General features: G+C 43.3%; 1 protein-coding gene across 1 annotated transcript in view; it reads right to left on the reverse strand.

Annotated features, from left to right (window-relative positions):
* The window catches only part of BCAR3 (BCAR3 adaptor protein, NSP family member), an 81,647-nt gene that overhangs the window by 20,912 nt on the left and 44,124 nt on the right, over positions 1-16,611 (reverse strand). Inside the window, exon 3 of the mRNA XM_056843993.1 lies at positions 4,354-4,482. Within this exon, the coding sequence (XP_056699971.1) occupies positions 4,354-4,482 (129 nt within the window). The remainder of the gene's footprint in view (positions 1-4,353; positions 4,483-16,611) is intronic.

Here is a 16,611-nt window from a genome sequence, read left to right on the forward strand (position 1 = left end):
AGGTTGTAGGCTCTAGTAGAACAGCTTCATTGGCTTCCTGTTTGCTCTGGGCCCAATTCAATGTGCTAGTCACTACCTTTAAATCCTAAATGGTTTCAGATAAGGATATCTCAAGCACAGTTTGGTTCTCAAGTATAGTTTGGTTCCATCCTTTGAAATAATCATCAGAGGCCCTGCTCTGCCCCTTTCCTTTCACAGAGGTAAAATGGGCAGTACATAGGACCAGGGGCTCTACCCTTGTGATGCCTCCAACTCTGGAACATCTTCCCCTTGGATAATTGCCTGGTGCCAGATCTGCTGTCTTTCGGGCAATAGGTGAAGACTTTTTTTAAATTCTCCCAGGCTTTTAGGTAGGATTTTTAAAATCGTTTTTCTCTTCCCCTGCTGCATTGTAGTGGCCATTAGCTTTTAACTCTGCTTGTTTTGATTTTATGCTATTTAAACTGCTGGTTTAAATATTTTCTTGATATGGGATTTTTTTTATTTTCTCTTTTTCTGATTTTTTTCCCCAATTCTGATTAATATTTTACCATTATAATGTAAAATAGTTCTGGCATGATGCTAGCTGCCCCAGAAATCAGCTTTCTATTTGAGGATAGGGATATAAATGCTTTAAGTAAACAAATAAATAGCTTCAGAGGGTTTAACACAGGGGTGGGGAACGTCAGGCCTGGGGGCCGTTTAAGGCCGCAAAATCATTTGGTCTGGCCCTGCATGGGTCCTGGCAGATCTCTAGCTCAGAAGGATCTAAGACTGGTGACCTCCCCCCTCCCATGGACAGGAATAGCCTCTATTTAAGACGGATGTGAGCTTGTTTTGCCAAGAAAAGGAGCCTTCCCCCCCCCCTTGCAGAAGAGTCGTTAGCTATGGAGCTGCTAGGACCGCCCGAGAAACCGTGTTAACCCATTCCCACCCAGGCCATGGAGAAACGTACTGTATTCCCTCTGTACTACAAGAGGGCTGGGGATGGAAGTGGCGGCAATGGAGGGGTTAAAGGGGCAGGGGCAGAATGCATGTGGGGGGTTCTTAGCCAGTGCGTTCTCATTTAATCCCTGCAGGCGACGGTAGCAGGAGCTGGCTGTAGAATCCAGACTCAACCATGTGGAGCAGGAGCAACTCCGGCATGCGGCTGGACGGCTACGCCCGGCTGGTGCAACAGACCATCCTGTGCCACCAGGTGGGCAAGTGCGCCACCTGTTGGATTCTTGCCCCCGCACGAGGGGGGTCATCTGGGGCAGCTGCTTGCTTGGAGCTTGGTCAGCTAATTTTTAAGTTGATAATTTTGTATGGCCCGTGAATGTTATAAATATTCAAATGGCCCTTGGAGGAAAAAAGGTTCCCCACCCCTGGTTTAACATATTGGTTTTACATTACATTTACTGGTAAAATTTCTCAAAATCCCAAAACACTGTTGTCGTGAGAATTTTTGGTATTGAACATTAGTTTATATTAAAATTATTAGTTTATATTAAATATTATTAGTTTGTGTTAAGAAAAACCAATTAATCTGTAGCTTATTAATCTATAACTTAGAAGCAATATGAAGACCTGACTTTTAGCTGACATCAGCTCTACTTAGGCTCTTGACCCTAAAGGGCACAGGAGCTAGTCACCCAAAGCACATTACGTGCTCCAAATCAAGGCCGTTCAAGCAGGCGGCAAATTGTCTGCTCACGTAAAGGGGGAGATTGTTTTGGTACATTGACGGATGGACAGGAAAATCAGATATCAGACTTGGACACTGAAAGAATTATTATGGAACAAGATATTTCTAAAAAATCTAGTCATGATTTGTGGAAACTCATTTCCTAAAGAATGTGACAGGGAGGGGTCATTTGAGAACCTCTCCTCACGGTCCAGCCCATATAAGGCTGATTCAAACGCCCAGTCTTTGTCCTTCCACAGAGAGATCACAGACCCATTGAATATGGTTGCCATCTCTGACTCTCTTTGGAAGTGACCCAAAGGCCATTGTTACTGTCTGTCTGTGAGTCTGTTACTTTATGTCATATATATTTAGTTAAGTATTGCTTTTTCCTTTGCTTCCTACTGTTTTTGTAAGTTCAATAAAACTGTTTGATTTACCTTTCATATGGTTTGAATGCTGCTTAAGGGAGACTGTGTAAGAGAGCTTCTCGGTATGCAAAGTATGCAAGTTCCTATCCAGATCTCTCTGGGTTGCTTTTTGGTAAGTGAAACGGGAAGGGAAAAACATGCACAACGAACTACAGGGGGCGGGGAAAGGAAGGTTTTCGCGCCACAACTGTATTTTAATTAATTTTCCTTCTTCAGTCATAATGGATATGTAAATCAGGTGGCTGCTGTGTTCTGCTTTTTCTGAATTGTTTTCAGGACGGTCATCCACAGGGATCCTCATAAGTAAGAAGATTTTGATTACTAGCTCATGCTGTTTCAGTGCATTAGATTAAAATAATTATGGCAACTTTCCAACAACTGTTGAGGATAGGCACATAAATATCTGCTAAAAATTCAAGAGGCGACTTGTTGCTGAAAATGTCCTACTTACAGCAGAGTTACTCCAGTCTAAGCCCACTGAAATCTAGACTGGGTTTAGAAGGGTGTAACTCTGCTTAGAATGGCAAGGGAAGTCTCCAAATTCCAGACTAATCAATGTTCCTTACTGCACCAGGTCCAGTCACTTCAATATAACCATTTTAACTTATAATTCACCCACTTCCACAGCCAGAGCTGCACATGCCATTGAGCTAAATATCCTTCTACTGAATCCTGCAGTCAGACTAAATTACACACATTAAATACATTTGGTTTATTTTACAGACCTTTTTTCAGTATTCATGGTTCAGGGATTCAAATAATTTGGAACTTTATTTGGGAGGGGCAAGCGACAAGGCTGTGAAAAACTACAAATGTTTGTTTTTAAATAGAAAGCGGTGTTTCTCAGAATTTAATACCAAGTTATCTGCCAGGCAGCAGGTTCTGCACTTCTGTGGCAAACCCACTGATACTCGGATCACACAGTCCTATTTTGTAAAGTATTTTTGAGTGTGCCATCAAGTCACAATTGACTTATGGTTAACCTGTAGGGTTTACAAGCAAGAGATATTTGGAGGTGGCAAGGAAGCATGAAGGATCACACCCAGACTCTTGACAGTGGGCACAGTTGTTAAACGCATGCCATCAAGAGCTGGGAGCTGGCACCCCGCCTCAGAGCCACCCCAGCTGAGCCACAGGACCTCCATCTTTGATGGATTTAACTTCAACCAGCTCTGTCTCAACCAACCAGTCACAGCGTCCAAGCACCTAGCCAGTGTGTCCAGGGCAGAGTCCTAATGTCCGTCCATCAACAGATAAAGCTGGGTGCCATCAGCACACTGATGACAACCCAGCCCCATACTCCGGACATGCTGGGTGAAGGGGCGCATGTAGATGTTAAATAACATCAGGGAGAGGATTGTCTCTTGCGGGACCCCACACACCAAGGGGTGCCACCGTGATACCTCTTCCCCTAGTGCTACTCTCTGTTCCCAACTACGGAGGAAGGAGCGAAGCCATCGAAGGGCTGTGCCCCAGATTCCAATGTCGACAAGGTGGTGGACTAAAAGATCATAATCGACCGTGTCAAGGGCTGCTGACAGATCTAACAGTATCAGCAGTCCCGACCCGCCTTGATCCAGTTGCTATCGGAGATAAGTCTGTGAGGGTGACCAGAGCCATCTCCGTCCCATGACCAGGGCAGAATCCAGACTGGAATGGATCCAAAGTTGATGTGTCATTCAGGAACGCTTGCAGCGACCTGTAAGATGTTCTTGCAGCTATGTATCCTATACACCACCACTTCCTCTTCCCAGAGATACACACAAACAATGCAATCTCAAGATAATTTTCTTGGGAATAAGCCCCACTGAACAGACTTGGGTAGAATCGTAAGGGCAGGATTCTGGTTAGGATTGCTCTCTATGTTTTGTTGTTAGTTTCCCTCAATAACTGTAGAGTGTGCAAATTACACCCATACACACATTCCTGACAGATTTGATCCTCTTTGCTGAGAAGGGGCTGGAGATGGAACTGTGAAGTATCTGAGTCAGAAAGCAAGGCAGGAAGAAAATAATCTACACAGTCTTTCTGTATTAACTGTTTTAAGAACATAACAAGAAGAGCCATGCTGGATCAGACCAAGGACCCTTTAAGTCTAGTATTCTGTTCACACAGTGGCCGACCCATTGCCTCTAGAAGGCCCACAAGCAGGATGACTGCAACAGCATCCCTCCGCTTGTGCTCCCCAGCAACTGCTACAAGGAAGTATGCTGCCTCCGGCAGGACTGTTTCTGTCTTCAGAACCTTGCCTGAATGGGAGACCAAGATGGGACGCACCTGCCGTGGAATCCGTCCGTGGTACCAGGCGTGGCTGCGCAAGTCTTCACCACTCAGTTGCAGCTCTTCTTCCAGCTCTTTCTTCAGCTTTTCTGGAGCACTGTCCATAATCTGCCTCTCCTTTGAAAACTGCAAGAGAGAAAGAGGCTTGATTGTGCCCAGTCTGACAAGAAACACCCTACCCTTGCTCTAAACTTTCATTTTCCCCCATAGGTCATGAGGTCTTTGATAGCCAATGACAATCGCACACAACATTTTACAAGCCTTTGATCCATAAGCAGCATTTGTGAAAACTACTGCCAGGTGAGAAGCTAGGTAATGATTACACGATGCAAGGTGTATTGTAAATGTCCCACCTGGATGCTTGAGATAATAACCAGGGTGCCTGCTGAGTCATTTCTCTACTTTCACAAGAGGAATGCATCATTACACAGAAAGAAAGAGCGAGAATCTCAGTTGAAAACTCCAGCCCAAACTGCACAGGTTTTTACAGAGGCCAGGTGTTATGCCTGAACATTATTGCCAAACCATCCCCTACGGGCTTATTCACGTGATTCTGCAAAGAGCACCCTCCATCACAATTGTCCTTTGGGAAATCTTCCTGCAAGTCTCTCTGTATCAGCAATATCATTATATCTGACTCCCCCACCCCCCAGATACTTAATGGGAGAATTCTTTACTACTGCATAGTTAGAAACGTCAACCTTTATTTTAAAGGTCATTTAGATGAATACTCAAGTTGGAGGTTGAGCTTTCTCAATTCTCAATGCTATCAAAAAGGAAATAAAATCGACAAGGGTAAAGTGAAATTGACAACAATCATCCATGCAGCTCAGAAACAAGCCAATGCATAACTACCCTGTGATACAGACATAATTTGTGCAATTTAGATACGCTTCATGCACAGCTAGTCTTTAATTGGAAGTGCATTTCTCCTTTAGGATAGGATTTCTTATATTCTCGATTAGTTAATATGTAACTATTATTGCACCCTGACTCTGCATTTATAATAATTAGAATCAGCACTCCTCAGGTGCATTGAAACTATTGGGGGAAAGTTCATACTGTTGCCTTACTTGTCGGTGTTTTCCACAGAGAGATGGGGGCTTCTGTAGTTCCTCTGCTGCTGCTGCTGCAAATACTGCGCAGTGGCAACGGAGCTTCCACATGGCAGGTTTCCCTACATTTTCTCTGTCTTGGTCCCCCATAATAACCATTTCCCTTCCCCACACTACCATGGGGGCTTTAATGTGTGTATCTTAATTGACAATCAATTATAGCATTATAACAATCTATCAGGTTCTCTGAATTCCCAGCTTTCATTTTTTTAAAGGTCTCTAGCCCATTTCATTGTGGGGATATATAAAGAAGAAGAGCTGGTTTTTATACCCCGATTTTCTCTACCTTTAAGGGGTCTCAAACCTCCTCTCCCCACAACAGACACCTTATGAGGTAGGTGGAGCTGAGAGAGTTCAGAGAGAACTGTGACTAGCCCAAGATCACCCAGCTGGCTTCATGTGCAGGAGTGGGGACCAGGTTTACCAGATTAGAGTCCACCGCTCATGTGGAGAAGTGGGGAAGTCAACCCGGTTCTCCAGATTAGAGTCCACCGCTCCTAACCACTACACCATGCTGGCTAAGGGGAAAGGCACAATGAAAGGGGATAAAGACTTACTTTTAAATAATGAAAGCTAGGAACGTTATAACATTATAATGTTATGTCAATTGTTAATTTGTTTGGAAAAAATAAAGCCCTGCAGTGGCAGCCAGGGAACTGGCCACTCACTGCCGGGACTGGCGTGGGTTAAATAGCACTGATATGGGTTGAATTGAGAAGATCTTTCCCATCCAGATGGGTGCCACCATGGCTTTGCTGCAACCCTCCCCAAAACATCACAGCAAAGACTGCAAGAAAGACAGGGGAAAACTGGGAGATGCACGGAAGTACAACACTGCTGAGAAGTAGGGCAAAACCCCATTTTCCAAAAGCATCAAAGGCAGGGCACACAACCGGTGTGTAAGTCTTCACCGTGTGACCACAAGGCTTGTTTGTGTTAAGAGGCTAATAAAAATCACAGTTTATGTCTTTAGCAGAACCCTTTTAAGAACTTGTTTCTACTGGAACAATGAGTTACCTGGACCCAGGAAATTCCCCTTTAAGCCTCTGAGCCCTCCTCTGTCAAAAGACACAGGATCCTTCCTATGAAACTACACATTTGTTTTAAATGCACAGCTGCCATTGACATGCATTTCCTTCCTACTTCTGCAGTAAACACTGCATTAAAACTGACACAGGAGGGGATATTATTGTGCTTGGTGCTTCCTCACTTCCTGCAAAGCAGCAGCCAGTGATATGGAACGAGTATAAAGAAATCCAAACCCTTAAGATATCGCACTGCAAAATTGCTGTAAAGCACTTCAGTGGGAGATGTGGGGAGGACAGGTAGAGGGCAGCAGCCCCATAAAACATAATTTGCGTCTCCGGTGACCCATTGTTCTTGAATCATGGAGGGATCTATAGGGGAGTTCTCCACCACCATTACAGGAGGATCACAGGATCCTCTGAAGTGCCTCAGAATAATAATGAGAGCCACACGGTCCATTCAAATGAATAAACAGTTGAGAGGAAAAGGTTGTTTAAGTGCATCTGGTTTGACTTGCATTTCTGGTAAAGAGGAGATGTGATCATAACACAGACTGAATATTCAGACAAGGCAGATTTAACTATGCCACTTTGATGGCATCTATCTGGGCCCTTCCCACAATCCTACTTGGTATAATGTCATTTTCTTGTTAGAAGAGGGATTATGGCCCTGAGTAGTTTTGATTAAGGATCAGCTGCTTTGTTGCTTCTGATCAATGAATTAGGAGTTGAGTGATAGACATGGGGAGTTAAAATAATCCTCCATATTTACTCCCTCCCTTTCTACTCCCTTAATTCAAACACATAGTTCACAAGAGTTGAAATGGCATTTTAATTAAGCACAGCTGGTTCTCCTGCTATTACAAACTTCACTTCAAAAATCAGATATCAACTACAAGGATTGTGCTCCTACCCTAACATGCTTGCCTCCTTTACCATCTGGATTACTTATGTCAGGCTTCACATCCCACATTAAAAACCAGAAATATAACACTTCCAAATCAATGGCCAAAATTTTTAAAAGTCCTTTGTGTCACAAACACAATCAATCACATACATCAAGAAAATCTGTGGGCACCACAAAACTCTTCACAAGCAGAAGTAGTATGGGCCCTCAGGCCATTGACACAAATGATGTATACATCAAAATTTTATTTTCTACATCTGTAAACTAAAAAGGTACACCAAGTAGAATTTATATTAGATTTGAAAATCTCTCTTTTTCTCAGATTAACACAGTGTTGTATCCTATAAATTGATTCCACTGGTGGTGTAACTTTCCATGGGTAGAGCACATGTGTTTTCCACTGGAGTAAGGCTTCTTGTACCACACAAACGTTTTGCCATTAGCAAAGCATAGGATCCAGCCTTTTCACAGAAGTGAACATTCATGATGACAGATAGATACAATTTTTTAAGGACAACTTAAAGTGAGTTGAGAGATATTACTTCCCATGCATAGAAATGTGAAGTCCCAGAACAAAATGGAGGGGTCCCTTAGACTTGTTTTTGGGGCAGGGGACTGGAAATTATTTTGGGAGTTTTGGAAGGCTCTGAAAAAGATGCTACGAAACATTTACACTTTTGGAATGGGTGAAATGCTTTTTAAGACAAAGTATGACACATGCAAATGTATAGCATTATGATTTTTATGAAGGAAAGCCTACAGCCTCTATATATTTAACAGTCAAGCGCCTATATATCTACAGCATCTATATATCTAAAGCCACAGATTGAGCTCACACTGACAGAACAGATATTTTTCTCCAGAAAAATCTGAAACCTTAAAAATGATATTGGGGATGTTTAAATCTCCCCAAACAATAAAGTTGTCTGTATGCACAAAGATAGCTCACCTGAGCAGCCTCCTGGGTCTCTGCTGTGACTGGTTGCGATGTGGCGGCTCCCAGGGCCCCTGCTGGCTGCTGGAGGCCCTTCAAGGACAGCGCCGGTGGCCCAAGAGTGGGTCAAGGTACAGAAGGGAGGGGGAGAGAAAGAGATTGGGGGATTTAAAACAGAAGAGGAAGGGGAGAAATAGAGGGGAGGATTGACAGAGAACGGGAAGGAGGAGAATGAGGGGGGAAGATTGTCAGAGAAGGGGAAGGGGGAGAAAGAGAGGGGGAAGATTGTTAGAAGAGGGAAGGAAGCAAAGGCAGGGGGTTGAGATGCATCCTCCCTGCAAGTTTCCTGCGGTTCCCACTTGTTAGATAATAGTTCCCATTTATACTGTAGGCCTACATGGTGTCTTGGCAGGTTTTTTTTTGCCACAGATCATATAGGTTTTTGAAAATGGAACAACTATTAATTCCATGAGCTCTGATCCCCCTTTTTTTTAAAACAAACTTTGTCCATCTCTTATCTTCTAAAGTTGCTCTTAGCATCCATTGTCAGGTATGCTCTAGGCTGATCCTGCATTAAGCAGGGGGTTGGAATAGATGGCCTGTATGGCCCAACTCTATGATTCCATGAATTATATGAAAATGCCACAAGCTGCTCCCCACCCCCATGTGTCTTCAGTCCACCTTCAGTTCAGTCAGCAACAAGAAGCTAGAGAACATTTGGATGCCTTGGAAACACTGTTCTAGTCATGAGTACCAGCTTCAAGGGGGGGGGGGAATGAACCTGGATGCTGAGTCCCATCCCATGGATGCAGCCACTCTGAACAGTATCCAATGCCTTAAAAAACAATGGAGTGTACCTAACCATCCACAGACTTAACAGAGTGGGGCTTTCCCACTTCTGCAGCAGCCCACCGAGTCTCCTGAAATTATTCTTCTGGGGATCAGTAGACCTTCAGGAACAGTACAGGGGGAAAGGCAATGCAAAGGAGAGAATTCCCCCAGTGATGGTACACCCAGTACTACACATGAACACATGGCGCTGCCTTATACTTCACCATACCCTTGGTCCATCAAAGTCAGTACTGTCCACTCAGACCAGCAGTGGCTCTCCAGGGTCCCAGGCAGAGGTCTTTCACATCACCTACTTGCCTAGTCCCTTTAACTGGAGATGCCGGGGATTGAACCTGGGGCCTTCTGCATGCCAAGCAGAGGCTCTACCGCTGAGCCACAGCCCCTCCCCAGTTCACAGTTCACTTTCGCCTGTGGCACACCCCCCTCAGCCCTCCCCCCCCACAGGCTATTAGAGGACAGAGGCTGGGGTGAAGAAATGCTGAGGACAACTGGGATCTGGGGTACTCTTCATACCAGCATCACGATTGATCAGGCCCCATCCTGGACATTCTCACATCTCAAGCAAAGAACATTACAAAAATGTTCCTGCAATTCAAGGTTCTGCTGAAGAAAAACTATTTTTAAAAACGCCAGCACAATATAAATAGATGCTAGATATTTGTGGCAGCCTGACAGTTACTAAATATACCTTTGCTAGGAAGAGGCAAAAATAAAGTGACACAAATTTGGAAACCCCATGATTGTAAGCTATGGGTTACCATGCAACTATAACCACAGAAACATTTTTTCCCATGGCTGTGTAAGTTCTTAGTAACTTGGATGAACTCCCAGGCCTCTGGTGATGTGAAAGCACTTGCAAATAACTGAAGGAAGTTTTCATCCTCCAATCAAGATTTTTCTCTCTCTGTGAATGCTTCAGTCTCAGACATGTTCTCCTTAGGAGCCAATCCCTATAGCACTCTGAAGACGTGGCATATGCTACAGACTCCCTCCTGCTCTCCTTTGTGCTTCTTTAACTACTAAATCTATTTCCATATTATTAAGAGAGTGCTTCTCATAATGGAACAATGCCCAAAACGAAAGGTTGTTTTCTGCTATGGCCCCTTTCTACAAACTATGAGCCCAGATTGATCCTAAGATTAGTTTCTTTCTGTCCTTTGCCATTTTTAAAGGGGGGGGGATGAAGACAAAAGAAGTTGCCTTCCAAAGCATCACTATTTGTGTGGTGAATGAAATCAACCACAAAAGCAGCCTGCTTTCGCTTATGAAATAATATTGCTATCACTGGATATCTAAGTGGAATATGAAAACCAAAGGGCCATTTGTAAAATAATTTAGATTTGGATGGGAGACAAATTCCATCATCCCTCCTGTCTTCTCAGCTTCCTCTCTTCTCTGTTTCCAGACCGCTTCCAGTATCTGTCCTTCTCTTCTATGTGATCTGTCCCTTTCTAGGATTGCAAGTTCAAGGGCAAGGGCAGTTGCCTGTCCTGCCTGTCTATGATATTAGGTCAAGCTCAACCGATCTGTCTCAAGAGGCTTCACTTCTACCAAATCCAACTGCATGTTACAATGTAGGTTTTAGAAAATCCTATCCCAGTTTGTATACCACCATTCTGCAAATTACCCTTTTTTGAATGGTCTTCTCTAAAGCCCTTCTGCACTGCATAAAGAGTGAATTCATATATTTTTGCAGGCAACATGTTAGCACCTGTATCAGATATGCAACTAGATGTAATGGCTTGGTTTTGAACATGTCCTTCCAACAATATCCCCCTGCATGCATATATTCAAAGAGGCAAATTCCCCAATGTACATTCTAAGGTGCCATAGTCCAGTGCCTTTGCTGACCATCTTCACTAGCCTCACACATACAACACATACAGCATCTTGTTGGAAGGCCAACTGTACATCTATTGTACATCTGACCTTCATGGTCCTACCTCATGGAAGCTTTAACCCAAGCTAGACTGGCCTCTTGCCCAGACAGGGGACAGTGCCATCTATGCTGTTCACACAGGGGAGAAACTGGGGAAGATCCTGCTACTTAGCTGGGTAGCAAATGCTGAATAACATCTTGCTGCGTTTGTCCTCCTCTTGCTCACAGTTCCCTATGGTTTAGGCATGCCTAGAGATGTGAGCCCTTGGGAGCAAGGGCTCTTGTCCTTCAGATCTTAGCCTGAGGGCCATAGCCTAGGACTGGGTGGAAGAGTGATTGGCAGAGAGAAAGAGATGTCCTGCTTGGCACTCAGAAGCCCACCCCCTTTTCCCATTTGTTTCTGTACTGCTCTCTAACCAGGACAACGGATGCCATGCCATACCTTTTATTAGTGCCTCTGAGCATGTATGAAGGGCTTTCAGCTCAGAGGTGGCATCTCCCAGGAAGACTAAAGATCCTGACACTTCTGTTTCCCAATTAAATACTGCACACTGCTAAAAACCTACAGTGGTCCCAACACCAAGAAAATAAGAGATCGTAAAACCCCATTGAGTGAGAAGAACCTGCACCCTTTCACACTGCTATTCTAAACCAGTTGGTATCCATTGCTGGTCCAATTCCATGTAAAGCAACATGTAAAGGGCGGCGGGGGAGAAGCGGCACTTTCAGAAGTGCCACAGACATTTCAAACACCACACTGCAGCAATTCAGAAGTGCAAAGACCACCTGAAAATGGAAGAAAGCAGGGTGTTTTAAAAACAGCTCAGTCCCACTTTGCAAACGTGACACGTGGCTTTGTATTAAAAGGTTAAAAAAAAAGCAATTAGCAGCTGGTTCTGTCTGAAATGACACAAAAAATCTGTTAGCAAACGGCTGCTAAAACATATTATAAAGGCTGTTTGAAAGAGGCTCCCTGAAACTAATTATTTATTTCTTATTAACTGCTGCTGCTGGAGGTTTTGTTGCTGCTCTAGAGAAAAACCAACAAAACAAACGTGTTTCTTCTCGAAGGACAGGAGACAGATAGAAAATAACCTTGGTGTGAAAGAAATATTTAAAGGCAAAATGACAATCTAATTTTCATAGAATTGTACAGGCATAGACTATAAACCTGAAGAAAATTAACCATGCTTATGCTATTGAAATTACTAGGATTAATTCCATGTCAAATTATAGCTATAGTCCCCCCACCACACATACACTACAGAGGGTCCAACATCTTAATGAGTATACACAATCTACTATATTTCCCCTCATTATTCATTGTCATCTGTCTTCTGGTAATTTTTTTATGTTAGTGTGGCTTTAGTGGCGCCATCTGATGCCAGGAAACCTGAAACCCTGATGGGATTGGAAGTACAATGTTTGTTAGTATCTCTGATTGTACATCTTCTTGTTGTTCCCCATTGTCCTGATAGGATTTCAATTGTTTCCTGCTGCTATGCACAGAAACCCTGCCAAAAGACATTTAAATTCACCCCAGGAGCCGCCAGTTAAGGGATTCGTCTTGCTTATGACAAATAAGTCTGCAAGTGGGAAGGTTTCCGAATTATATCAATAAGCAAGTCACATCTGACTACGTGTGTGTGTGTGTGTGTGTGTTAAGTGCGGTCAAGTCGCTTTTGACTCATGGCGACCCTTTGAATGAAAGTCCTCCAAAATGTCCTATCTTTGACAGCCTTGCTCAGATCTTGCAAACTGTGGCTGTGGCTGTGGCTTTCTTTATTGAGTCGATCCATCTCTTGTTGGGTCTTCCTCTTTTCCTGCTGCCCTCAACTTTTCCTAGCATGACTGTCTTTTCCAGTGACTCTTGTTGTCTCATGACGTGACCAAAATACGACAGCCTCAGTTTAGTCATTTTAGCTTCTAGGGTCAGTTCAGGCTCAATTTGATCTATAACCCACTGATTTGTTTTTTTGGCAGTCCACGGTATCCGTAACACTCTCCTCCAACACCACATCTCAAAGGAATCTATTTTCTTCCTATCAGCTTTCTTCACTGTCCAGCTTTCACACCCATACATAGTAATAGGGAATAAGATGGAATGAATTAATCTAGTCTTGGTGGCCAGTGACACATCCTTACACTTCAAAATACTTATCTGAGTCTATATAAGACTACTTATCTGAGTGTATATAAAAATATGCAGTTTGTCAAAGCATCTAACCCAATCGACACGCACACCTCTTGTCAGTGGCCTGTGCAAATAGCAGCAAAATGTTCAAGGTAAGAAGGGCTGATATGCCATGCAAAGGGGTCTACTGCATGTAAAAGTAGCATTATGGCTTAGCTGGTTTATCATAGCTGCCACACTTTCTTTGCACAGACAAGAACCGAAAATAACATCAGATGAAAGTAGAGAGAGAGACAGAGAGAGCGCGCCACTACATCTTAACTTTCTCATCTTCACAGCTAAGTTAAGGTCCCACATTAAAAGCATCTATCTTTTTTTAATGAGATTTTTCAATTGGTCAGGCTGTTCCCAGTGATTAAGGATGGTACCCTAACCTACAGCTTTTTAACGTCTATGCCAAAGCAGAACATGTGTTAGAATGTTATTTTATATCTTTGTGGTACGACTAAATGAATGTTCTATGCGTTTCAGAATACACCTTCTTTTTTTGGCTGAAACCGATTCTTGATTTGTCTCTGGCTTGTTCAAACTGTTGGCGCGTGTAAAGCTTTAATCAAGGGCTCAAAACCTGTTATGTTTGACAGAAGAAAGTGAAAGGCCATGGTCTGGAAAGTCACCAGTCAGCAATAAGGAAAGTGTAGCCAAGCAAAATCCTGACTTTGTGAAGCATCCCAGGAACCTTTTCCATCCAAGGGTAAACAAAGGGATTGGGGGGGGGGGGGAGAAACAGTCACGAGAGCCAGGCTTTAGAATGAAATCCAGTAGGCTAGTCTGACTCAAGAGTGTTAAAGATATCCCAAAGCACCCCCCCACACACACTTTTAGGTCCATGGCAGGCTACCAATTCAAATCTCCTCAACTATTTTCACATGCCCCAGTAATCTCTCTTGAGGCTGAACATTTTAAAAGAGGCAAACTGCCACTTTTCCAAAAATGACTATTCATCCACTGGTAGCGCTTTTGCCACAAGACTCCTTTGTGGTGCTTCTGAAGAAAGAGACTAAAAACAATTACCTCCCTAGAATTTATATTCACATGGAATCCTAGTCCAAATGATTGATGACTACGAAACAAGGCAAGGTTATAAATACACTCCATATGCTGCCAATGTTTTGTCAGTCTCATTAGAATCTCAAGCCCCAGAACTAATTATTTTCTGCTTTGAAAGGCTGTAATTAAGAACACCTCTTTACAGTTAGCTGTATTTTCAGACGGAGCCGGCCTCTAGCGGAAGATGGAATGTGCAGTGTTAGCATTCAGAGCCTCTGTCCCTGAAACGCTCGAGTGGAGTAATTCAACATTGCAGTCTTCAGACAGGGGTGGCAGGAAAAGGCATTTCCACATGTCAGAGCTACATGCAGGGGCTGCAATACCGAGCCATGGTTCACCATGTGGCCAGCTCTGGTCATCTTTTGTCACAATGTTGAACAGTCAGAGCAGATTCCAGAAGTACACACCATTATTATTTTTGCCACCAATCTCTTTTTATCTGGAAGTTTAAAAAAGGCTGGGGTATCCTGGTCTACATATACAGCAGAATAAGGTAGCAGAACGAATTGCCCGGTGAAAGTGCCATATTTTGTAATATTCCCTGCAAATTTTTTTTAATATCATAAAACTAGAAAAGCAGAATTAGAAGTGATCTCAGAGTTTGGGGGAGCAACTAAAAAAAAAAAAGACTTCCTCTCTCCTGAACACTGAAGTGATTTGGTTCAACTCTAACACCTCATAATTCTACAAGTATCTACCAGCTCAAGGACAGGCAGCATCTACCTGTGAAAATGCTGGTGCACCAGCAAAGAAAGGGTGGGGGAGGGGGAAGAGACAAAGGTTGTACTTAGCCAGACAAAATGGGAATCAGCCAGAGAGGCTCACCTTAGTCTTTTGGGCAGAGAACTGGCCCTGTGTGCCAAACTGAATGGTCTAACATGCCACTGTTCAGCACACATGCTGAGGGTTGCCTACCAGTGCTGTACTAGCTGCATTAGTGCATTTCTGCTGATGCTCAGGTACCAATCCTAATGCAAGCTTGGGCCTATACTCCTATTGCTACACATTCTAGCTATAACAAAAATTCTGGTCAATCAATGCTTAAATACCATCTACCTCCCCCACCTCTTTCTAGGCTTACAAATGTTTTTGAAATAGACCTTTCTTGGATTTCGGTCAACATGAAGCAACCGAGATCTCAAAAGTTCTGCAATGCATGTGTCAAGTCTATTTTAAATGCTGGAAACCTCTTTAAATAGAATCTTATTTCTGAACAAGGCCAGGTGTACTTCTATAGCAAATCCTGTTTTCGCTCCGTTTCCCAGAGGCCATGTGGATTGGACCAAGGGAAAGTTACCATGACAACGTACAGCATGATTTTAGGTATTAGACTTTCATGCCAAGATAAACAATGCAGTCAAGAATTCTAATTCTAATTTTGCTTTGATAATGAACACTAAGCCTCAAAATTCACATGGAAGCTTATAAACCTGTTGAATTAAAATAACAGCTTTTATGATCTGAATCAAAATTAGAGTCCTTTGTCCAGTGGTCTCACACACTCTCTTTGTATTTTTTCCTTATGTGTTCACTGAATTCATGTGCTGCTCTTTGGGGGTTTTTTTGGTCCACTCCTTAAAGAGTGGCACCAGACTTCTTGTCAAGTAAAGGCCTGCTAAAACAACACTGGAGGACTTGCAGCTTGATTTGCTGGCAAGATGGCTTCTGGTCTCAACAACAGCAAGTCAGGCATAAATTCAAAATGTGCAGCTTCCGTGGCTCAGTGCAAATATGGTCATTTCTCCTTCATCAGTTTCTCCCCAGTGGCATAGCGCTATATCTGCACCATAACTAACTGGCTAATGCTCACAAAGGTTGACCTTCTAACAATGGTTTCAAATCAGAGTTTGAAGCTGGTTGTGCAAACTTTGATTATGGAGCCATCGGGTTAGAATTGTCGAAGGCTTTCACAGTCAGAGTTCATCCGTTCTTGTAGGTTATCCGGGCTGTGTGACCGTGGTCTTGGTATTTTCTTTCCTGACGTTTCGCCAGCAGCTGTGGAAGGCATCTTCAGAGATTCCTGACGTTTCGCCAGCAGCTGTGGCAGGAAGAAAATACCAAGACCACGGTCACACAGCCCGGATAACCTACAAGAACTGAATCAGGTTAGCTATTTGCAATAGTCAGCACCAAAGCAAACATGACAGATAGCATGTTTTAAATAATGCATAAGAGGCAGGGGAAAATTCACACAGTAGACCAGAAGAGAGAGTTTGCAAGACAAAGACATGTTCCTTACCTCCTAGCTAAGGTTACATCTGCATCAAATCAGCATTGCATTTTGATAGGGGTTTTATGT

This window comes from Euleptes europaea, chromosome 2 (genome assembly GCF_029931775.1).
Source record: "Euleptes europaea isolate rEulEur1 chromosome 2, rEulEur1.hap1, whole genome shotgun sequence".
Lineage (NCBI taxonomy): Eukaryota > Metazoa > Chordata > Lepidosauria > Squamata > Sphaerodactylidae > Euleptes > Euleptes europaea.